General features: G+C 42.4%; 1 protein-coding gene and 1 long non-coding RNA gene across 12 annotated transcripts in view; one reads left to right on the top strand and one right to left on the bottom strand.

Moving 5' to 3' along the window:
• The window catches only part of ADAMTS9 (ADAM metallopeptidase with thrombospondin type 1 motif 9), a 175,441-nt gene that overhangs the window by 27,463 nt on the left and 123,753 nt on the right, over positions 1–24,225 (bottom strand). For all 4 annotated transcript variants that reach the window (XM_003309854.6, XM_528704.8, XM_016941459.3 and 1 more), the window contains 7 exons: positions 21,498–21,671; positions 10,818–10,988; positions 6,678–6,872; positions 1,425–1,557; positions 1,113–1,207; positions 907–1,001; positions 682–815 (listed from right to left, as the gene is read on the bottom strand). In XM_003309854.6, the coding sequence (XP_003309902.2) occupies positions 682–815; positions 907–1,001; positions 1,113–1,207; positions 1,425–1,557; positions 6,678–6,872; positions 10,818–10,988; positions 21,498–21,671 (997 nt within the window). The remainder of the gene's footprint in view (positions 1–681; positions 816–906; positions 1,002–1,112; positions 1,208–1,424; positions 1,558–6,677; positions 6,873–10,817; positions 10,989–21,497; positions 21,672–24,225) is intronic.
• The window catches only part of LOC104005592 (uncharacterized), a 28,285-nt gene continuing 25,656 nt past the window's right edge, over positions 21,597–24,225 (top strand). For all 8 annotated transcript variants that reach the window (XR_008546994.1, XR_008546999.1, XR_008546995.1 and 5 more), the window contains exon 1: positions 21,597–21,688. This is a non-coding gene — a long non-coding RNA (uncharacterized LOC104005592). The remainder of the gene's footprint in view (positions 21,689–24,225) is intronic.

Genomic DNA, 24,225 nt, shown 5'->3' on the forward strand with positions numbered 1-24,225 from the left:
AATGTCCCCAACAGAGATGCAATGTTGGCGAGAGTATGAAATCAGCCCACACACAGGCTAGTTTAGAAAAGGTAATTCTGTGTTCCATTTTTCTTCTGCACATTGACGACTGAATAAAATTAGTTTTACATGTGTGTAAGCATGTACACTGTGCTGGCAAAAGCTGGGCTGGGGGTGGTGAATGTTGCCCATGAATTTCTTGGCTTTGGGGTTTTGTATCTGCTGTTTATTCTACCTTGAACACTTCTGCTACCACCTCTGCTTCCCCCACACTGACCCCTGTGCCTGGCTAACCCTAACTTGACCTTAGGGTCTCTATTTCAATGTCATATTTTCTGGAATGCTGCCCTGACCTCCCACATTTCAATGGTGCTTCTTTCATGCACTTTCATCTACTTCATTCATTCATTCATTCAATTCATTCATCACAAATCGGAGAGAGCACCTGCCTTGTGCGAGCCACTTTCCAGGCACTGGGGAATACAGCAGTGAACAAAAGAGACAAAACTGCCTGCAGGACTATCCTCGCTGCACTGTAAGCTCCCAATGTTCTTCCTCTCCATACTAGCCAATGTGCAATGTGCAATGTGCACCTCCCTGCTAGCCAATGTGCAAGACATGCTTGCTGTCTGAATGGAGAGAAGAACGCACATGTTCCCAAAGGACTCCTCACTAACTTACTGATTATCTGCATGCTGGTCAGGTCTATTCTGATTTTCTGAAAACTGGAAAACCCAGCGGCCGTGTAATCCTTCCGACATTGGCAGTCATCGCGCCGGCTCCCGTTATAGGGACATTCTGTTGGGTTGTGTAACCTAAATTATACAGAGAATGTTCTGGTAAGGATGGGAAAGCATTTCCAGGGATCTCCAGGCCTCTGAGATCTTCTGAGCCTGGCTCTCCTACCTGTGCCCATAAACCTCGGAGAAATTCTCAGAGTCTCCATGCACCAGTGTCACGTACTCTTTGGGGTGGTCAGAGTGCATCCCCGCACAGAATATCTGAAAGACCATAAATAACCCATGAAGAGTGGCTCAGAAATGAGGTAATGAGAGCGGTGATCACTCACTCTAAAAATATTCTTGAAATAATGACTGGTAACTGACATTCACCTTCAGAAGCTTTCCTCTAATCATCAGGAAATATTCACCATCTTCACTGGCACCTTTGAGTCTTTTTACCTCCTTGCAATTCTGGGGTAACTCACCTAGAAAACACCAATCACAAAAAATAGGGTGTGATGGTCCGAGATGTGAATTATCTGCCTATAGAATGAATGACATTGTTCACACTAAAACTTTTTAGCAAAGCGAATGATTTCCTTCAGAAAAAATTGTATATTTCTAAAAAGGGCAGGCAATCAAATGAACAAAGATATCCTGTTCTTCATGCTAAAGAAAGATAACTTCAGTTGGCCAACTTACAGTTATAGACATTACGGCAGGTTTTTCGTTCTTCTGGCTTCAGATCAGTGTGGCATAAGTGGCTGGGTTGGTCCTCATTGGTTAAACATTGCACAGATCTCTGCATCACTCCAACACCACAAGACACTGAGCACTGTAAGATAAATGAGAGTCAGCGGTGTGGCTATGGAACGTGGGAGACATAGGCTTCTGGTGGTGTGGAGCTCAGAGCCCTGATGTCATCATGTACAGGGTGTCACTTCAGACCCTGTGTCGCTGAATACAAAAAGCTGACATTTACTGAACACTTACTATGGGCCAGTCTCTGTGGTAAGCTTTATAGATTCATGTTCATGCATTTATAAAAACATATATATGTATAAAACACTTATATGTGTGTATAAAATTTGTGTAATTTTACACACACACACACACACATAATTTTTTCATTTAAGCCTCACAGTACCCCTATGAGATAGTATTACCATTATCTTATTTTTACAGGTGGGAGATTGGGGCTCAAATTTAAGGAATTTGTTCAAGGTCATAGTGGAGCCAGGATTCAAACCCTAACTGCTTCCAACTCGTTATACACTTTTGCCTGATCACTTTTCATTTCTTTCTTTCTTTTTTTTTTTTTTTTTGAGACAGAGTTTTGCTCTTGTTGCCCAGGCCGGAGTGCAATGGCACAATCGCAGCTCACGGCAACCTCCGCCTCCCAGGTTCAAGCGATTCTCCTGCCTCAGACTCCCGAGTAGCTGGGACTACAGGCACGCACCACCTCGCCCAACAAATTTTTGTATTTTATAAAAGCAGTGTGTAGAGGGAAATATATAGTACTAAATGCCCACAAGAGAAAGCAGGAAAGATCTAAAATTGACACCCTAACATCACAATTGAAAGAACTAGAGAAGCAAGAGCAAACACATTCAAAAGCTAGCAGAAGGCAAGAAATAACTAAGATCAGAGCAGAACTGAAGGAGACACAAAAAACCCTTCAAAAAATCAATGAATCCAGGAGCCAGTTTTTTGAAAAGATCAACAAAATTGATAGACCACTAGCAAGACTAATAAAGAAGAAAAGAGGGAAGAATCAAATAGACACAATAAAAAATGATAAAGGGTATATCACCACCAATCCCACAGAAATACAAACTACCATCAGAGTATACTATAAACACCTCTATGCAAATAAACTAGAAAATCTAGAAGGAATGGATAAATTCCTGGACACATACACCCTCCCAAGATTAAACCAGAAAGAAGTTGAATCCCTGAATAGACCAATAACAGCCTCTGAAATTGAGGCAATAATTAATAGCCTACCAACCAAAAAAAGTCCAGGACCAGACAGATTCACAGCCGAATTCTACCAGAGGTACAAACAAGAGCTGGTACCATTCCTTCTGAAACTATTCCAATCAATAGAAAAAGAGGGAATCCTCCCTAACTCATTTTATGAGGCCAGCATCATCCTGATACCAAAGCCTGGCAGAGACACAACAAAAAAAGAGAATTTTAGACCAATATCCCTGATGAACATTGATGCAAAAATCCTTCATAAAATACTGGCAAACCGAATCCAGCAGCACATCAAAAAGCTTATCCACCATGATCAAGTTGGCTTCATCCCTGGGATGCAAGGCTGGTTCAACATACGCAAATCAATAAACGTAATCCATCATATGAACAGAACCAAACACAAAAACCATATGATTATCTCAATAGATGCAGAAAAGGCCTTCAACAAAATTCAACAGCACTTCATGCTAAAAACTCTCAATAAACTAGGTATTGATGGGACATATCTCAAAATAATAAGAGTTATATATGACAAACCCACAGCCAATATCATACTGAATGGGCAAAAACTGGAAGCATTCCCTTTGAAAACTGGCACAAGACAGGGATGCCCCCTCTCACCACTCCTATTCAACAAAGTGTTGGAAGTTCTGGCCAGGGCAATCAGGCCGGAGAAGCAAATAAAGCGTATTCAATCAGGAAAAGAGGAAGTCCAATTGTCCCTCTTTGCAGATGACATGATTGTATATTTAGAAAACCCCACCGTCTCAGCCCAAAATCTCCTCAAGCTGATAAGCAACTTCAGCAAAGTCTCCGGATACAAATACAATGTGCAAAAATCACAGGCATTCTTATACACCAATAACAGACAAACAGAGAGCCAAATCATGAGTGAACTCCCATTCACAATTGCTTCAAAGAGAATAAAATACCTAGGAATCCAAATTACAAGGGATGTGAAGGACCTCTTCAAGGAGAACTACAAACCACTGCTCAAGGATATAAAAGAGGACACAAACAAATGGAAGAACATTCCATGCTCATGGATAGGAAGAATCAATATCATGAAAATGGCCATACTGCCCAAGGTAATTTATAGATTCAATGCCATCCCCATCAAGCTACCAATGACTTTCTTCACAGAATTGGAAAAAACTACTTTAAAGCTCATATGGAACCAAAAAAGAGCCTGCATTGCCACGACGATCCTAAGCCGAAAGAACAAAGCTGGAGGCATCATGCTACCTGACTTCACACTATACTACAGGCTACAGTAACCAAAACAGCATGCTACTGGTACCAAAATAGAGATATAGACCAATGGAACAGAACAGAGCCCTCAGAAATAATACCACACATCTACAACCACCTGATCTTTGACAAACCTGACAAAAACAAGAAATGGGGAAAGGATTCCCTATTTAATAAATGGTGCTGGGAAAACTGGCTAGCCATATGTAGAAAGCTGAAACTGGATCCCTTCCTTACATCTTATACAAAAATTAATTCAAGATGGATTAAAGACTTAAATGTTAGACCTAAAACCATAAAAACCCTAGAAGAAAACCTAGGCAATACCATTCAGGACATAGGCATGGGCAAGGACTTCATGACGAAAACACCAAAATCAATGGCAACAAAAGCCAAAACAGACAAACAGGATCTAATTAAACTAAAGAGCTTCTGCACAGCAAAAAGAAACTACCATCAGAGTGAACAGGCAACCTACAGAATGGGAGAAAATTTTTACAATCTACCCATCTGACAAAGGGCTAATATCCAGAATCTACGAAGAACTTACATAAATTTACAAGAAAAAATCAACCCCATCAACAAGTGGGCAAAGGATATGAACAGACACTTCTCAAAAGAAGACATTTATGCAGCCAAAAGACACATGAAAAAATGCTCCTCATCACTGGCCATCAGAGAAATGCAAATCAAAACCACAATGAGATACCATCTCACACCAGTTAGAATGGCGATTATTAAAAAGTCAGGGAACAACAGGTGCTGGAGAGGATGTGGAGAAATAAGAACACTTTTCCACTGTTGGTGGGACTGTAAACTAGTTCAACCATTGTGGAAGACAGTGTGGCGATTCCTCAAGGATCTAGAACTAGAAATACCATTTGACCCAGCCATCCCATTACTGGGCATATACCCAAAGGATTATAAATCATGCTGCTATAAAGACACATGCACACGTATGTTTATTGTGGCACTATTCACAATAGCAAAGACTTGGAACTAACCCACATGTCCACCAATGATAGACTGCACTAAGAAAATGTGGCACATATACACCATGGAATACTATGCAGCCATAAAAAAGGATGAGTTCATGTCCTTTGTAGGGACATGGATGAAACTGGAAACCATCATTCTCGGCAAACTATTGCAAGGACAGAAAACCAAACACTGCATGTTCTCACTCATAGGTGGGAACTGAACAATGAGAACACTTGGACACAGGGTGGGGAACATCACATACCGGGGCCTGTCATGGAGTTGGGGGCAGGGGGAGGGATAGCATTAGGAGATATACCTAATATAAATGACGAGTTAATAGGTGCAGCACACCAACATGGCACATGTATACATATGTAACATACCTGCACTTTGTATACATGTACCCTAGAACTTAAAGTATAATAATAAAAAAATTATATTTTAAGTAGAGACAGGATTTCACCATGTTGGCCAGGCTGGTCTCGATCTGCTGACCTCATGGTCCGCGGACCTCGGCCTCTCAAAGTGCTGGGATTACAGGTGTGAGCTACCATGCCTGGCTGCCTGATAACTTTTCAAGACTGAGAGCTGCCTGGTCCAGAGCCAGGGGGCTGTGACAGTCTTCCAGGGCAGTCCCAATTTAAAATATTCTGCCTTGTTGTATCCCAGTGCAATGAAGTATTTCTTACATAGAAGCACTAGAACATACAGACTTCTTAACAACATAAGCAACAATAACTACTCCTTCTGTAACTCTCATGAGTATCAGATTTTAAGCTTTTTTTTTTTTTTTTTTTTTTTTGAGACGGAGTCTCGCTCTGTCGCCCAGGCTGGAGTGCAGTGGCGCGATCTCGGCTCACTGCAAGCTCCGCCTCCCGGGTTCACGCCATTCTCCTGCCTCAGCCTCCCGAGTAGCTGGGACTACAGGCGCCCGCTACCACGCCCGGCTAATTTTTTGTATTTTTAGTAGAGACGGGGTTTCACCGTGTTAGCCAGGATGGTCTCGATCTCCTGACCTCGTGATCCGCCCGCCTCGGCCTCCCAAAGTGCTGGGATTACAGGCGTGAGCCACCGCGCCCGGCCATTTTAAGCATTTTTTAAAAAAAATTTGCAGTAAAATATATATAAAACATTTGCCATTATAACCTAAGTGCTTTGTATATATAGGCTGAGTATCCCTTATTGGAAGTGCTGGGGACCAGCAGTATTTTGCATTGAAGATTTTTTTTTTTTTTTCAGATTTGGAATACTTGCAGTATTACTAGTTGGATATTCCTAATCTGAGCATCTGAAACTCAAGATGCTCCAAGGAACATTTCATTATGGTGTCATATCGGCACTAAAAAATGTTTGGATTTTATAGCATTTTGGATTTTGGATTTCTGGATTAGGGATGCTCAATCTCTGTAAACTCATTTCATCTTCACAACTACCAGTTTTGCAGATGAGAAAACTGAGACACAAAGGTTATGCAACTTGCCCAAGGTTGTTCACCTGGGAAGTGGCAGAACCAGGGTTCAGATCCAGACTGTCTGGCTTCAGAGCCCATGTTCTAAGCACCAAGCCACTTTGGTAAACAGAAAGAAGTCCCTTTGATCCCTGTTAGCCCATTTCAAGTTGCTAAGTCCAGGGTTTCTCCTAGAAGTAGAGTTACTAAGGAGAGCGGGTTAGGCAGGACATGTTTAAGACAGGGTTGAGATCCAAGGGCTTTCAGATTTGAGTGCTCAGTCTTCTACTTACGCTCCCCCAGTTGCCAACTCTCCAGGTGGCCGAGACAGGGCACTCCCTCAGGTAACAGGGGTGAACACTGGGGGGCTGCGTGCCTGGGCAGTTGATGGTGGTTTGGTAGCTGTATTCATAATTCTCCTTCCCGGTGTAAATCTCGCTGCACGAGACAAGCCTTTGTTTGTAGCCTTTTCCACAGGTCACTGAGCACTGCAAAGACAGGGATTGAGAGGAGAGGTTCGAGCAGTTCCTGGGGGCAGCCCACAATAGGCCCCTGACCTCCACACCAAGCACTGACCGTGTGACTATGCTGCAGAAAGCTCCCACTTCATTAGCTTATTTATTCATTTCAAGTGGCAGGCCCTGAGCGCACAGGAGACAGGCAACCCTACAGGGTGCCTCTGGGATCTGGTGCTTCCACTGGCATCTTCTCAGCCCCCACTGCAGGTGGGGTTGCCTCAAGCCCCTTCTGGAGGTTTCGAAGGGAGGAAGAGGGGGAGGTGCTCCAGCTGTCATTCATTCAGTTTGCATCTTCAGCCCAACTGCACAGGTTGGCAAACTGCTCTTTTCTAAAGCTATGATGACCACCAAATTGGGAAGGGAAGAGGAGACAGCAGCTGACCCGTGAGTTGGCATTTTGAGTGTGAAATCCAAGCACTGAGCCAACGGGGACTCTGGGACTGTTTTCCTTCCCTCCGTGGTGCTGTTGGCTTTCCTACCTGCCCTCCATTTAATTTCTTTCTCCTATCTCTCTCCCTGGCTATAGTTTTTTTTTTTTTTTTTTTTTTTTTTTTGAGACTGCGTCTCACTCTGTTGTCCAGGCTGGAGTGCAGTGACATGATCTCCGCTCAATGAAACCTCCGTCTCCCAGGTTCAAGTGATTCTCATGCCTCAGCCTCCCAAGTAGTTGGGATTACAGGTGTGTGCCACCACACCCAGCTAGGCTATAGATGTTGACTGGCATGTTACCTTTCTGCTTTTCTACCTCTTGCTCTATATCACGCCCTCATCTGTACTCTTTTATCCTAAGTCTATGGCATTTAAACATACTCTACCAATACAGAAATGCAGAAGAAATACACATCGTTATAGTGTCCCAACTTTCAACCTCCTTAGCTAAGTTTTTTTTTTATCATTTTCTATATAAAAAATAAAACTGAGTTACAATTAATTTAGTTTTGATGATATTTTTAGGCAACAGCATCAAATAACTGGTCATCTTTTGTAAATGTGCTTCATAAACTTGGGGTAGAGTGCAGGTATTCTCTAGACTTACGGTTCTTGGGTGAGGGTGGGATAAATACCCCAAAACAGTATGCCACATGTGGTGTGTTATGCTTTTTCTGGGGTGAGGGACCACAGCTTTCATCAATTCTCAAGGGCAGTTAGAAGCCACAGTGTCTGCTCTGCCCTAATGTCTCCTGCTGCTTTTAGTCACATAGTTTTCTTCTCCTGCAACTTTTCCAGGGAAAAGGCTCTCTTTGAAGAAATCCCAGAGGCAGGAGAGAACAAGTCCAGCTAGAGGCACGCAGAGCATCCCTAGGCCTTCCCTTCCAGTTGGCTCGAGACATAGAAATGCTCTGTGTACATTTCTTCCTTCTTTGGCTGCTGCTGTTCAAATGTTAGAAGGCCAAGTTGACGCCAGGCCAGGAAAGTGTAAGGCCAGCCCGGGGTGTTTCATGCAGATGGCTAACAAACTCTGTCCAAGCTGTGGGTAATCTTAGTGTCTGACCCAGTGTTGCATGCATTGACATCAGTCCATACTAACTTAAACAAAGTTGTGCGTTTGAGAGGGGCAAGGAATGAGACTCTTGACCCCTACAAACCAGCAGCAAAAGTAGCCCCCTGGCTATTTATGTGGGGGGGGGGGCCAGTGGGAGACAGGCATTTGCTGATGGAACTGAGCCCCAAATATGGTGAGGCTAAATGCAGAGGCCTCCACATCTCTATAAAGAAGCTGGCAAGAACAGATGCTCTCAGCTAGCTGATATCAGCATTGTGAAAATGTTGACTGCTGCTGGTTTCCTCAAAACATTTCAGAGAGAAACTCATACTGTAGACTCTGCATGCCTTGGTGTATATGCTTGGTTCCACATGAGCACGTATTACTTTTCTAAACTGAAAATAACAGCAAAGCAAAACAATAAGACTGTGGGCTCCCTGCATGAGCTGTACACTTCAGGCCCTGCTAGAAAATGCATGTGTCAATCAGGACTGACAGAGCTCTTCTTTGCCAGTCTAGCTCGGGCCTCCGCCAATTCAGGTGGAGTAGAGCTCAGAGAAAAACACACAAAGAAGCCTCCAGGTAATAGAGGTCCCAGAGAGAAGGCATGTCTTCTTTTCTAGAGAGGATGCTGGTGCCAGTCCCTTTCGGCCCCTCTCCCCTCATTGCAGGTTTCCTTCCCTGTGGTCCCTGTATCTGTGCTAAATACTGTTTCCAACCCTGTAGTTGTTGCCCATAAATTTGCAGACTTTTCAATTCATGATACACCTGCAAATTTACAGAAATGTGGAAGGCTTCCTTTTTTCTTTTCAATCTTCTCCCTGTTTCATCTTTTGGGGGTTATGGTTATATTAAAGCTATAGGAGTAATATGACTCAAGTCCCATAATAAAAGTGCTACACAAGAGATAAGCTAAGATGAAGATGTCAATCTTGGCCAGGTGAAAGGTGAGATCCCCCTGCGTTGGGATCTGGATGGGTTGGAACCTATGCCTCAAACCCAATATCAAGAACTATTCTGAACACTCATTTGGATTCCACATGTTCCTGGCTGGCCAAGAGCAAATCAATGTCGTAAAGATCAGAACCATGTCTCCTCTTCACTCTCTAAGGGCATACGGTACTACTCAGGGCATACCGAGAAGATGCAGGGTTGGGGTCGAGCAGGGTTTCCCAGCCTCAGCACCACTGACATTTGGGCCAGATAATTCTGTATTGTGAGGGCTGCCCTGCGCACTGTAGGATGCTTAGCCCCATCCCTGGCCTCCACCTTCCAACCCTGGCCAGTAGGGTCCCCTTTCCCCAGCTGTCACAACCAAACTGTCTCTAGACACTGCCAAATGTCCCCTCGAAGGACAAAATTCACAGGAATAAAGGATAGGGCGAGATAATTAGAAAAGACTTTGGGATCAGCTTTAGTGCAGGAAGCAATTCAACACCCAACACACACATCATCTAAATGCAAATATTCATCTCATTAACATGTGAAATTGCTGCCTGTCAAACTTCGAAGAGACCCAGTGGCAGCAATCATATTACCTAACAATTTTCAGTACCTTTACTGTGAGTCCAGATGCCTCCCTTTTGAATCTCTAAATGCTTTTGGGCAAATGACAACTGGTTTGACTGCTACAGATCTCTCATACAGATATGAACATATTACGATGTTTGAAAATAATATAATCATGCTATGATTACTACTGGTTTATTACCATTAAAAAGGGTCTAGATAAGCATTGTGCACAGGAAGATATATGAAAAAATGGTACTTGGGATACTTCGGATATTATAGAAAATTATTTTCTTCCTCTGAAGCTGTTTGTTAAACAGGCACAACACATCTGGTTCATGAAAGGGGTTTGTTTGCCCCTTACAATGTTTTAAAACCAAAAATTTCAGCCCCCATTTTCAAGTTAGGAAATCTCACATACTAGTCCAGATTTTTAGCCTCTCTTGAAACATCAGGTCTGGTAACGCTAGACCACATTTCTGCACGGCCACAGCTGGAGTGAAAGAGATTCTGCTCCCTTCACACAGCATGTGCTAGTTTGTCACAGTTGCCATCTCTCCTTGTTGTATCCCTGGCACTACAATATTTTCTTATACTTAACTGTCTTCAGGCACCTCACAGCATCCTATGAGTTTGCAGCCCCTGTAATAATTTCTTCTTTATGCCAATAGGACATCAAGGTGAATCACAGAATGTAGACCTGAAGGGACTTAGAGACCATCTCATACATCTCTCCCACTTTGCATACAAGGAATTCTAGCTTGGGAAAGCTGAGGACTTGTCAGAAAACACACAGTTCACAGTGGCAAATCGGGCGGGTAGCCTCAAGTCTCCCACATTCCTGCACTCATCCCTCCACTCATCCCTCTGCCACTCTCGGGCCATGGCTGAGCTGACGATGGTTACAGTTCCCAGGACGGTACCTCTGACCATTCTCCTGTGATCCAGACATACTCGCAGGGTTGCAAACTACAGCTTTCACGGTCCGCCGGCCGCTTGCTCAAGTCACAGCGTGCACCATGCACCTCGTTTTTGTTGTCATCCACACACACCACCTTGCGGTACCTGGAGCCTTCGCCGCAGGTCTTGGTGCACTGTTAAAGACAAGCAAAAGAGAACAATAAATCATAGTTCCTTATATCCTATGACTGTAATTATGTGTTTACCTGTCTACATAGCCTTTAAGATCATAAGAGCCCTGAGGGCAGGGATTGCCAGAGAACTTCTCGTTTTTTTGTTTTTTTGGTTTTTTTTTTTTTTTGAGATGGAGTCTTGCTCTGTCGCCCAGGCTGGAGTGCAGTGGCACGATCTTGGCTCACTGCAAGCTCCGCCTCCCGCCGTTTTCCTGCCTCAGCCTCCCGAGTAGCTGGGACTACAGGCGCCCACCACCACGCCAGGCTAATTTTTTGTATTTTTAGTAGAGACAGGGTTTCACTGTATTAGCCAGGATGATCTCAATCTCCTGACCTCGTGATCTTCCCACCTCGGCCTCCCAAAGTGCTGGGATTATAGGCGTGAGCCACCACTCCCGGCCGAGAACTCCTCATTTTACCCCAGTTACCTAACAACTCTGTTCCTGGCATTCACCACCCAGCTGTCTAAAGGAAGGAAGGAAAGTATAAATGAGTCAATCTCAGTTTAGAAAGGACCTTAAATCCTATTTACTTCAAACACCTACTCACAAGTGACTTGATTTTAACACTTATGGCCAAATGTTTACCAAACTGGTGTCTAAATACCTCCAGGATCAGGGACATCAGTACCTTCCCAGGTAGCCATCTCATTTCATAACATGGAACCAAACAAATCTCTTTGTATGTTCCAGGCCCTTGTCCTAGTTTTCTATTCCAGGGAAGCATAAAGGAAAGTTTCAGCTCTCACAAGTAATCTCCTCCAGCTATTTGAAGAGGGCTTTCCTTTAGCTCCAGGTGCCTTTTCTTCTCCAGGGGAACTGCTCTCATCCCACATCATTCTGCAAATATTCACTAAGTTCCTACTAGGTGTCAGGCCCTGTGACGGGTCCTGGGTGAACAAGAGTGCACACAAACGGCACATTCTCTGTTTTCAGAGAGGAGCTTATATGTTAGTAGCAAAGGCAGACAACAAAGAAGATAGCTAGGTAGTGAGATTTAACAATTACTGTAATTCCGTTTTCCAGATGAAGAAAATGGGACTTTGAGAGCCTAAGTTACTTGCCCCAGGTCACACATCTCTTTGTGAGGTAGACGGGACAGCTATGTTTATTCCCATAAGCCAAGGGATGATTACAGAGCAAGTGGTATGTTTCATTCTAGGATAATCTCTATGTCCACAGATTCTTATTTGTTTTGCTTTAACCAACACCAAACCCCACCCCTCAAGTTTATCCTTAGTGCCCTGTGTTGCTAAAGGTCACTGAAAGCCTATTGTATCTAAAGCCTCTGTGTCATCCAACATTTCAAGACTCATTGGGAAGCCCCAGTGAGCTAACTGAAACCTGTACCAAGGACTGCTGCAGTTTCTTAATTTAGGCCAGGGATTGAATACCCTGTTGGCAACGGGCTTATCTAACAACTGTGATTTTTGTTGTGTGGTCAGAATGTTGTCTTTTCTTTTCTTTCCTTTTTTTTTTTTTTTTTTGGAGACAAAGTCTCCCTCTGTTGCTCACGTTGGAGTGCAGTGATGTGATCACAGTTTGCTATAGCCTCGACTTCCCTCCTACATTTTAGTCCCAAGTAGCTGGGACTACAGGCATGAGCCACCATGCTCAGCTTATTTTTAAATTTTTTGTAGAGATGAGTCTCACTACGTTGCCCAGTTTGGTCTTGAACTCCTGGGTTTAAGGGATCCTCCTGCCTTGGCCTCCCAAAGTTCTGGGATTACAGGCGTCAGACATCATGCCCAGCTAGCACACTGTCTTTTAAAATGTCCAATTTTAGTCTCTTTACGGAGAACTACAGACCCCACCTCTCCTTTTCATCTAATGGGCAGCCTTTCCTTTTATCCCTGCCTTGCCTCAAAGGCATTTATGTTTGGAACTCAGCTTCACTCAGAAATGTCTTCTATGATATGCCCTATGTCTTTTTTTTTTTGGTGATAAAATACACAAAATATAAAATTCACCATTTTAACTATCACAAGTATACAATTCAGTGGCCTTTAGTACATTTGCAATATTATGCAACCATCACCCCATCTAGTTCCAGAATATTTCATCACTGCAAAAGGAAGCCTTGTACCCGTTCAGCAGTCCCTCCCCATTCCTTCCTTCCTGTAGCCCCTAGCAACCACCAATCAGCTTTTTGTCTCTGCAGATTTGCCTATTCTGGGTATTTCACATATATGGAATCATCCAATATGTGGCCTTTATTACCTGACTTCTCTCCCTTAATGTTTTCGAGGTTCTTCCATATTGCAGCATGTATCAATATTTCATTCCTTTTTAAGGCTGAATAAGATTCTATTGTATGGATATACCACATTTTGTTTATCCATTCCTCAGTTGATGACATATGGGTTGTTTCTCATTTGGCTATTGTAAATAGTGCTGCTATGAACATTCATGTACAAATTTAAACACCTATTTTCCATTCTTTTGGGTATATATACCTCGGAGTGGAATTGCTGGGTCATATAGTATGCTCCGTGTCTTTCGTGAGCTACCCTGTTCCTTTAGGAAGGAGAAGGGATATGCTGGCATTTCCTGGTAGCCCCTTGTCACTTGCAAACTAAACTTAAAATTTCTGCTGCTTGGGAGTAAACCTCAATATCTAGAATATGGAGTCAGTCCTCATTTTTCTGGAGCATAAACATAACTTGAAACCACTGTGAGGTGAGCATGGAGGAGCAGAATCATTTCAAATTAGTGCAGGAGGCCGGCTGAGCCCAGTTCCCTAGCTCATCCCTAGCTCAGTGGTTTTGGGGTTCTCTATTCCCCTAGAAAAAAAGTGTTTTTTTCATCATTAAAAAGGCGAGATAGAGGGCCACTGAATGTTAAAAAAGAAAAGAAAAGAAAAATTTAATCTGTGATGTGTAGATATATGCAAATACTTAACCACCCATAGAAAAAGTAATTCCTTAGAAAATTAGGACTTAGGTGACTCTGAGAAGATCCTAATTATTGCGCAGCTAAACCTGGACTAAACCTTCCAGTATCCTCTCTTGTTTTCACTAATCCACAAGGCTTTAATCTGCATCAATAAGTAACAGTTCAGAGCAGAAATACAATGAATCCTAAATACTTTATGCTTGTTAAGCGTTTCTCTCTCAGTCTTAAAGAATGGTTAACTACTGTAAAAACTATTTTGCCAGCGGTGGAAAAGGGAGCTGGAAAAATTTACCTTGAATATAACTTTTACAAAATTAAAAATTAAACTAAGTAAATAAGTGACTTGCCCAGTGTTTCCTAATTAGTCAACAGCAGCTCTGAAAATCACATGGCAAGGGTTTTCTCCTGGAATCTTAAATCCTAACTAGGGTATGGGGGCTGGGTAATCAGAAAACAAATCCAGCCCATGCTATCACGTTTTATCAACTTTTTGTAATATGGCTTCCCCCTCAACCCTCTACGATTTATGACTCTTTCCCCTGTCCTGGAATATGATCTAGAATGTTCTGAAAAACAGTTGGAAAGTTCAATTAGCCTCATTTTAATTTCCAAAAGGTTTTCTCTAATTTCAGTAGGCTTTTAGAAAAATCTCTAACACAAGTAACACCACCAGCCTCCTTGCATTTCATCACACACTATAATTCAGAAAGAAAATAATCACAGTGCTGGACTAAATCGGGCAGCTCGCCCATTGTTCTGCAAGCTACATGTGCCTTTAAATATGCTGAAATTAACAGGGGGAAAAGAACTTTTCCAAATTTGAGGGTGAGGAAGACCTAAAGTAAACCCTGAAGGTGGTATTTTATTCAGCCAGGTAGGTTGGCCACAGAGTGATGGTCTGAAAAGGATCATTTAATGCAATGGGTAGAAATTTTCTTTGCTTAAAGATTATAATCAAGTTGCTTTACACTTTCAAATATATCTTTTGGTGCAATTCCCTAACCATGGGGGGAAGAAAACCACTTGATAGTCACAGGCTCTACCTTTTAAGGTTGTTGATTTTCTCCATGGATGAAAGACCTTGTCTTCTCTAGTGCTGGGTTACCATTGTTGCACAGTGTATGGATGGCAACTCACAGAACCACAGGGTTCATGGGTTTTTATGTCATGAGAAGCAGCAATGACAAATCGGTTTATCTAGTGTTGCTTTAAATGGCAACAACAAAAAAAGCAGTCCTTACTTTAAAGCTCATTTTAAAGTCAGGTATACAGAATTTAGACATTTTTGCTCCCAAATAGTATATATTTGTTAGGAGGTGCGGTGGGGAGAAGGAGGCAGAAATAATACTATGGAGACACTTTGTAACTTTAAAGTCATTCATTCATTCAATCAGTATTTTACAATGAGCCAAGGTCTATGCTGGGGCCCCGGGAGGCAGCCCCCATGGCTTCGTACCCTGCCTCTCTCCCTGTTAGGACACCCAGGGTGGCAGCTATTCCCAGCTTGGGTTCTCATGTGTTAGCTCAGCTGGCTAACTGGTGACCCCTGGGGTTTAACACCTAGGGCTACCTGTGCAGTTGTGTAAGCAGTTGTGTTTGTAACAGAGCGTGTAATTGAGTAAGAAGCCACCAGGGAGAGAAGAGGAAACACAACGGGGCAATTCCCATGATGCTGCAAAGGCGGGCCCAGGTAGCAGCAGATGAGCAGGAGAATGATGGAGGACATCAGTTCACCAGGCAAGGAGGGGAAGAGGACATTCTTAGGAGGGGCTCAGCATGCATGGTGGCTGGAGGTGAGAAATGGCATGGGTGGAGAAGCGGGGGAGCAGAATGACCACAGCATTTTGGGGTTTTCAGAGCAGATTATTTGTGGTTTGGGATTTTTAGAGCATCCCTAATGCCTAATGCCTGGAACTTCACAAGGGATTGATAAACGCTGGTTGAATAAATTAATAAAATGAGCAATAAAGAGTTCGTATCTGGCTCTGTGCGCACATCAAAACCTGGTCATTCCCTACTGTTAACTTCAGGAAAATCTTTTAAATCAACTGACCAAGGACCTGCTGCTCATTTCTAAATTTTCTGTGTTAAGGAGATGCACTTGGAAATCATTCTACAGCTGATCTTAATAAAAGCCCTCAGACTCCAAGTATGTATCAGAGTGGCCCAAGTCCCCATACCGCACCAAACAGCAGCGAGGTGAGCAGTTCTGCAACAGTCAGAGATATCTGAGCACAGCTTGTCCATGGCATTGTGAGAAGAAAATAAAACAGCTGTTCTTACAGGAAAAACAGAGTTTGACTGTGCTTTTATTTTTTTATTTTTAATGTTTTTGAGACAGGGTCTTGCTCTGTTGCCCAGGCCGTAGTGCAGTGGCCTGATGATAGCTCACTGCAGCATTGACCTCCTGAGCTTAAGCAATCCTCTCACCTCAGCCTCCCAGGTAGCTGGAACTACAGGTCCATGCCACCATACTCGGCTAATTTTTTCTATCTTTTATAGAGATGGAGTCTCACTATGTTGCCTAGGCTGGTCTCAAACTCTGGGGCTCAATGATCCTCCCTCCTTGGCCTCCCAAAGTGCTGGGATTATAGGCGTGAGCCACTGTGTCCAGCCTGCTTGACTGTTCTAAAAGTCATTTTAGAATGCCTTTATTCTGTAGAGTGAAAGATGAAGGTCCATCAATTAGCAGGCACTGTTCTATGTTATTTTCCTTCCTTCCTTCCTTCCTCCCTCCCTCCCTTTCTTCCTTCCTCCTTCCTTCCTTTTTTGCTTCCATCTTTCCCTCCTTCCTTTCTCCCTCCTTTCCTTTCTTCTTTCCTTCCACCCATCCATTATTTTGTTCCTTCATTCATTCACAGATTCATTCATTTAACAGGTATCTTTGATGTTGTAGGTACCATGTTAAATGATAGAGAAGATTCTGGTGAACAAGCTTCCTGACCTTAAATAACTGATAACATAGATGAGAAAAACAGGCAATGAGAATTCCAGGTGCTAACGGCCAGAGTACAGTAATTTGAGAGTGTTGTGAGAGCTGAGTGGAGGAGCATCTGACCCAGATTTAGTGGGGTGGTGTGATTGGCAAAGGCTTCTGAGAGGAAGTGACATCTAGGCTGAGGCCTGAAGGATAAGAAAGGGTGACTGAGGTGAAGGTCAGAGCAAGGCGGTCTTATGATGAAGAGGTACTACAAGAGAAGAGTGTATTCCAGGTAAAGGGGGAAAAGAACACATGCAGGACCTGTGAGATCTGTTCCTCAATGCTGCAGATGCATAGCCCCATACGATCACAATTCAAATGTGACCAGAAGGACCTCTGCTGCTCTAAGTGAATTTATATGTCAGATTGTGATACTATTAACAAGTAAATCCTTTGTGATAATAATTCTCAAAAGAATTAAAAAGTCTTTTTTAACTTTTTTCTTCCAAATAGCCTCATGAGCATTATAATTCTAAAGTGGGTAAAACTGACCACTGCGAGGACAAATTACTCACCTGAAGCTGGCGGGTGATATTAGAAGCCCAACATTATAAGGTGCAGGCTGAGCCAAACTGCTGTCATCACCGGAAGCCTCCATCGGAAGGCCACCGTACTAAAAAGAAGTCTACTTTGGGATGGCCTAAAATGTGCTAGTCACCATGTCGAATCATGTCATCTCACCAAATCCTCACTGTGACCCTTGAGCAAAGTCTGCCATAGAATTCCCATTTGGCAGATGAGCTAAGTGAAGTCTAGAAATTCAGAGTCAACTTTTCAGAGCCACACACTGAATAGAATTTTGCCTACAACATGTTGTTTCTAGGGTGTAAACAAAATGAGATGTGGATGTGTGGATAGAGCACTTTTCTCTTGTCCCATTATTCTGCCCTATATCTGAAAGTCTGGGCTCTACTCTCATGGTATCAAGAAGGCACCCCGATGCCCTTTTCCCCTGAACAACCAATGGGCCTCACAATGAACAGGAAGTCCACTGAGGGGCTCCAACATCATCAAGACTTGCCTGGTGACATGGCTTAAAGTCTGATAGCTAACTAGATCAAGAATCTCCTTTTTAGAAGGGGTAGGTGTTACAACCCAGTAAAGGGAATACACTTTGATAGCAACTCTCCAGTAAGAGGCTTGGCAAATCATTGAGAGGAAAATAAAATAATTCACTTTAGGTGTATTTGGCATCGGATTAGTGAAGATAATGATTCAGAGTGTAAGTGCCAGAGTTCAAGCTTCTGGGCTTCAAATTCCAGCCATATTATTTACTAAATGCATGATCATTGATAAATTAACCTACCTGAGCCCCAAGTTGCCCCTATTAAATGAGGATAAAAATATAAATACTACATCAGAGAGTTATGGAAAGGGCTAAATGAAGTATTTCATGTGAAAATACTCAACATAGTGCCTAGTTTGTAGCTTAGTAAACAATAAGCTTTATTATTTTTATTATCTTCAGTATTAGGGCCATTGTACTATACAACTCTAGGGGATGCTCCTTACATTGTATAAAAATGGCATCCCTCAAAGTTGTGCAGTATACAACCTGTGTGGCTGTACAGAACATCCCTGATGACCATGGCCATGGTGAGGGTGCAGAAACTGTGCTTCTCTAGGCAGATGCCTGGATTATTTCTCAAAAAGAGGATGGTGCCATATCCTATGGACCTAGCATGAAATACACCTTGCCAACAAACTGGTGGGTTTTAATAGTCCACATAGGGGACTATTAAAAGGGGAAGCAAAAGGCAAAGTGCATACTCAAGCAAACAAGAGTTCTGAGGTGGTGGCCAGGGACTGCTAAGAAAGAAGGGGTATCCTGTAATGGGGGGCTCCCGCACATCCCATTCAGTGGGCTGAGAGGCTGCCCTGTGCTGTGGCACACTCTCTGACCTCAGGTCAAGACGTCACTAGGTGTGGGAGAAAAGTGGAAACATGTGCCTGCATCAGTGCATATCAGGTAAAACGGTGGCTGAAAGAATGGATGTGAGAGGAGGTGGCAGCAAGATCGGAGGTGAGGGCTGTGATTTAGGGGAGCCTGAAGGGTTCTGTCTTATCAAGTGACCACCCAATTTACTGTTGAACAAGGGCGCTTTTGATCATAAAAGTAGGAAGAATTAATAATTACATGAGGACTACCCCAGGCAAACAGGAGGCGTGGCCACCCTTTTCCTGATTTGATCAATTAAGGTAATTGCCCAGTTACTGTCGTCTTTCACGCTCAGTCTTGCTGCTTTAGGGACATTCTGAGCAGGCTGTCAGCAGGCCTTGCATGTATAGGAAACATGAAGACTTTTGGTGGGGCTTCTCCCCACCTCCAGCTGCCCTGGGCCTCACTCTGCCAATGAGAGGCCTCCTGTAGAATACCATAGGAATATCAAAGGATATACTCCTATGATATTCCATCCACTTTCACCACCCCAGTATTCCTTCCTTAGACTCTCCACTTTGGGTGAAGGCAGATGAGAAAGCGTGTTCCCAGGAGGGTAACTATTAGACTCTGCTTTTCCTGTTACTCACAGAGTCTTTTCTCTTTGTGAGAACGGCAACCCTCTAGTAAGCTTCTTAAATAGAGGCCCAGGCCAGGCTATCTCCTGAAGCCATCTATTCTTCTACAGAGTTTAACAGCAATATTTGAGTAAGGTTTAAAAAAGATCCATCTGCACGACACATGCAAAGAAGTAAATTTTAGGCATATTTTGCATGATCAGAGAAGAGGAATTTCCTCAGTGCATATGTGGCAAGGTTTTTCCATTCTTTGGGATGCAAAAGGAATTGTAAACAGAGTGTGCATTTTCGTGATTGGCTCTAGCATTTTCAAAAGCTGGCTAAAGCACAAGCAGCCAGCTTAGATTCATTTCTGAACACTCTCTTACTTTCTGCTCCTCGGAGCAGGGTTGAGTTTAGCATGACACAAAGAGGGAGATGGAGAGAGCAGGCCACGGTAGGTCTGAAAAAAAGAGAATCAAGAGGTCACACTGAGGGGGAGAGAGAGAGAGATGAGGGAGTCTCCTCTTCCTTCTATATCTGACGTTGCCAATCCCCAAACCATAATAGATAACACTATTATCTCCAGTTTTCTCAGAACAACTCTGCAAAGTTATTTTATCCCCATTCTACAAATGGATAATCCAAGGCTCAGAGAAATCAAGAATCCTTGTTCTAAGTCCCTTGGCTAATGTGTGGCAGTGCTAGGATATGAACCAAGTCTGTAGAATTTTATAGTCTCTAGGGTTCCAAATAACTCCTGAGGCTCAAGAGCTGTTGATCTGAAATGTAACTGCTTTAGGCATTCCTCCCTGCCACTGTCTGGTGGGAATAAAAAAGTAAAGAAGGAAAACAGGAAAAAGACTGAGTAGATGGAGAGGGTGAGTTTCCTAAAGAAAAGAAATTACTGCAAACAATGGAAGTAATCCATGAGGAGGCGAGGGAAGAGGAAGACAGGGCTGGGCGGCTGAATCCCAATGGGGTAAAGAATGCAGTTCTAGTATTTCTTAATGGTTTAAGAGAACAAGCTTAGCATGAAGTCTTGCTTCTTCCACTTGCTAGGTGCTAGGTATGTGACACTTGGACAAATGACACAGATTCTGTGAACCTCAGTTTTTTCACCTGCAAAATGGGATGATGATGATAATAATAATGTTCACCTTGTCCGGTGGTTAAAAAGATTAAGGGAAGCAATGAACAAAAAGTACCCAGCACAGTGCCAGGGGTACAGTCTAACTGTTCTCCAAACCATACCCTTTCTTTACGTTCTGAAAAACTCTTCATGGTGGGGAATTTCCTGTCTTATTTTTCATTATCTCTGCACCTCAAGCAGCATGCATTTTGTTTTTTATGCCAACATCAGTGGATATTGTTTTGCTTTCTAATTCTTTCCCCCCCTTTTCTACAGTTTAATCTTCTGTTCTGGAAACAGAGGTTACCTCCTATAAAACCTCCCTGGCCAAACTTTTCCCCATGGACACAATGTTTTCCTTAACCAAACATTAACTTGAAGCCAGGGAAAAAGCAAGGCTTGTCCACTTCTGCACAGACCATCAACGGAGCAGTTTCTTCAGATACCATCCTTTTTTTTTTTTTATATGTTAGAAATCTTTCACTAATTAATCAAGGTTTCACATGAATGCCTATCTTCTACCTGACAGCGAAAGTCATAGAAAGAGGAAAAATACAGAGTAGGTTCTACCTAAAGTCTGCCCTGTGGCTATTTAAACAAATACAGAATGACCAAATCTGGAGACACGTATTTAAAATATTCCTTCTATCTCCTCCTCCTTCTGTGAAAGATATCTGAATGCATTCGGCTCACGGCCTGTTAAAGTTTTTTTTTTTTTTTTTTTTTTTTGAGGCGGCCAGACTTGGAACACTCAGGAATACAGACAGACGTAGGAATTGCTTAAAAACAAGAAGTTCTCCGACCCTTGTTGGAGCGAACGCGCGAGTCTGACAGTGAACCTTTTGGGAAAGAGCCAGCATTGTAACCGTGCTCGGTGACTTCTCTGGCTTTATAGGGAACAGATGTGAGGATAGCAAGGGGCGCACACGTGAAATGCCTGGCAGGTACCCCTTTGTGGCTCTACTTACTTCTTGCCATTCCTCTGCCCTCCAAGTGTAGAGGGGACACCGTGGGCCTTGGCAGTCGCGTTCCGACTCCGGTCTGGTGTATGGGTTGCACTCGGTCTCTCTGGCTATTTTGTGTGTTCCGATCTGACAGCCCACATGCCTCTGCTGTACGCCTCGGCCACAGGACACAGAGCACTAAGAAGACAGAGAACGTAAGTGGGAGCTTCGGCTCATTTATTTTTGGGGGGGCGGGGGTGTCGAGGGTCACAGAGGAGGGGAATGCACTCTTAATCCAATGACTTTCATAGCTATCACATCGCTTTCTAATTTGCAATGAAAGGGATCCTAGATCATGTCTTAAACCTGGAAACTCACTGCTTATCTTATCCATGCTGGAGAGTGAGGAAGGTGCTCAAGTTTGGAGGAATCCCTCAAGTTAATGAAATTCTTAGAGGATTGAAGAGGTTGATAAAAATCATTATGAATCATTTAGCACAACCTGGAAATAGTGCTGCCATGAGAAATGGAAACTTGAAATGATTTCCATCCTGGAGGATTTGAGACTCATGAAAACTGGAGAGACAGTGTTGTACAAGAAGAATTTCTTGGCAGATTAAAAATATAACCCAAGGAGAAGTAAACCACTGAAGATTTTAGGACCTTATAAGTAGAATTATTTTCTCCAGTCTCTTCCTTTTCTTGCTCCTACTCATGGAGATAAGGCGATATTTTTTTAACCACAGAATTCACTAAAGAATTTGTGTCTATTTACAACCTCAGATGAATATATGAAGAATAAAAGCTGACAGGAAAAACCATTTCCTCGGGCTTAATGTTTTCAGCCCTTGAAAAATATTGTTAATCATGTTGAAACATTTTGTTGACCAACTTGCAAAACACCATATTAAATCTGCAATTAACTTTCCTCTAAATTAATTTTTTAATGGTTTCCTCATTGCTGGGTTTCATAATCTCACTTATGGCCAGGCCAAGAATTATTGTCTTGATTAAGGTTTTGACAGCCAGAAACTAAAGGCAACATTTGGAAAGAATGGCATATTATTACACTTAGCTATTAAAAATTATTTCCAAATTTTTGTTATAGCTCAGCCTCCATTTTTTAGTCTGGTGTTGAGAAAATAAGCTTAACATACATTAAAGCCATATTCCTAAGAGGAAGTCTTCTTAAATAATAGAATCATGACCTTTCAAACTTGAAAAAAATATTTTCCAATTAACCTGTAGCAACATTCAACTTTATTTGAGGCTATTAATGGAAATTTACTATCAAGAATCACACCCAAATGTATTCTGCTGAATGGTAATTTTCTCTCCATTTCAGATTTTAAGAAAACAGGTAACAATATTTAGAAGGTAACTTGAGAAATCATACTGTTTCAGATAAATCTATGCCAGAGAGGAGAACCATATATTCACATCAAAGCTAGCTGAACAGAAGAAAATATTTTGGATCAACATAGCTACTATTGTTTGGGTTCAATTGTATTAATTGGATTGAATGAGTTTGTGACCCAAAAGAAACCAGACTTTTAAAGTCATTATGTCCTGGGTGTAATGGGAGGATTCCTGAACACAAGTGATGACCCTATCTATAGAGAATGGCCATTTAATGCTCATTAGAGCTACATGAATAATATTTCCCATTGATTACACTGGAAAAGAAAGTACTGTAACATGGTAGGGTTACCCCATAAATGACGGACATGTTCAAACACTATCATCATCAATAAACAACAACCAAAAAGTCTTTTGACTATTTCAATTTGGGGTCTTAAATATAAAAGAGCACGTTTCTGGAACAATATATCCAAATACAAATACAGAAAGAATATTGTAAACAAATTTGAGTTTGGTATAGGGCTCAACTATATGCAGAATCTCATAATGTTTTAATAACCTAAAGAAAAATGAAAACATACTTAAAGACTTTTAGAATGTATAAGACTATTCAGGCTACTAAATAAATGAAACCTCTTTTTGAAGCTATTGTAATTGAAAAAATTACTTATGGTTCAACGAAGGCACGGTACTAAGAGCCATAAGTATCCAACATTTAAAAAATCACTTCCTACAATGTTTGATAATTTTTCACAAGACAAATTAAGACACAGGAAGGTTCAATTATACAATATGTCATTCTGGCTTCTGATTTTCATGATGCAAAGCCAGCTTTGAAATACCACATTCAAAAGTTTCTACATGACTTAAGTGCTCACAGCAAGGTACAAGCCTGCCTTTCTGAACAATGCATTCACAGTAATCTTTGCTCAAAATGAGGTCCACTCCATCGGAGTTAGTTTTCTGTGTTCAACTTTTCTTCCTGTGCTATCTCAAGGGAGGCAACAGTTTGCATAGAGAGCCAGCCAGGCTTGCTTGGAATTCTGAGAGATTTGTGCAGGCACCCCATGAATAAAACAGCAGCAGAAAGACCTCTGTGTGACCCTGGAGGCAGTGATGGTGGTGGTATGTGTATGTGTGTGTAAATCCAAGTTTTCTTGTTCTGTTCAGTACACCTTTTAGTTCGTTTGCAGATGAAAACATCTGAATGGCCTCTATTAATGTGCTCCCCCCACAGCCATCATCCCACCACCACAGTCTATTCGTGCAGGTTTCAAAGTAGATGTTTTTCGTTCTGAACTCCTGAGCTGGGAGCTATGTTTCATCTCTCTCTACTCCCCACTGTGCAATGCTAGTATGCAGAACTCACCAACTTAAAAGGGGAACTTGA

The sequence above is a fragment of the Pan troglodytes genome, chromosome 2, assembly GCF_028858775.2.
Source record: "Pan troglodytes isolate AG18354 chromosome 2, NHGRI_mPanTro3-v2.0_pri, whole genome shotgun sequence".
NCBI classification, from domain to species: Eukaryota; Metazoa; Chordata; class Mammalia; order Primates; family Hominidae; genus Pan; species Pan troglodytes.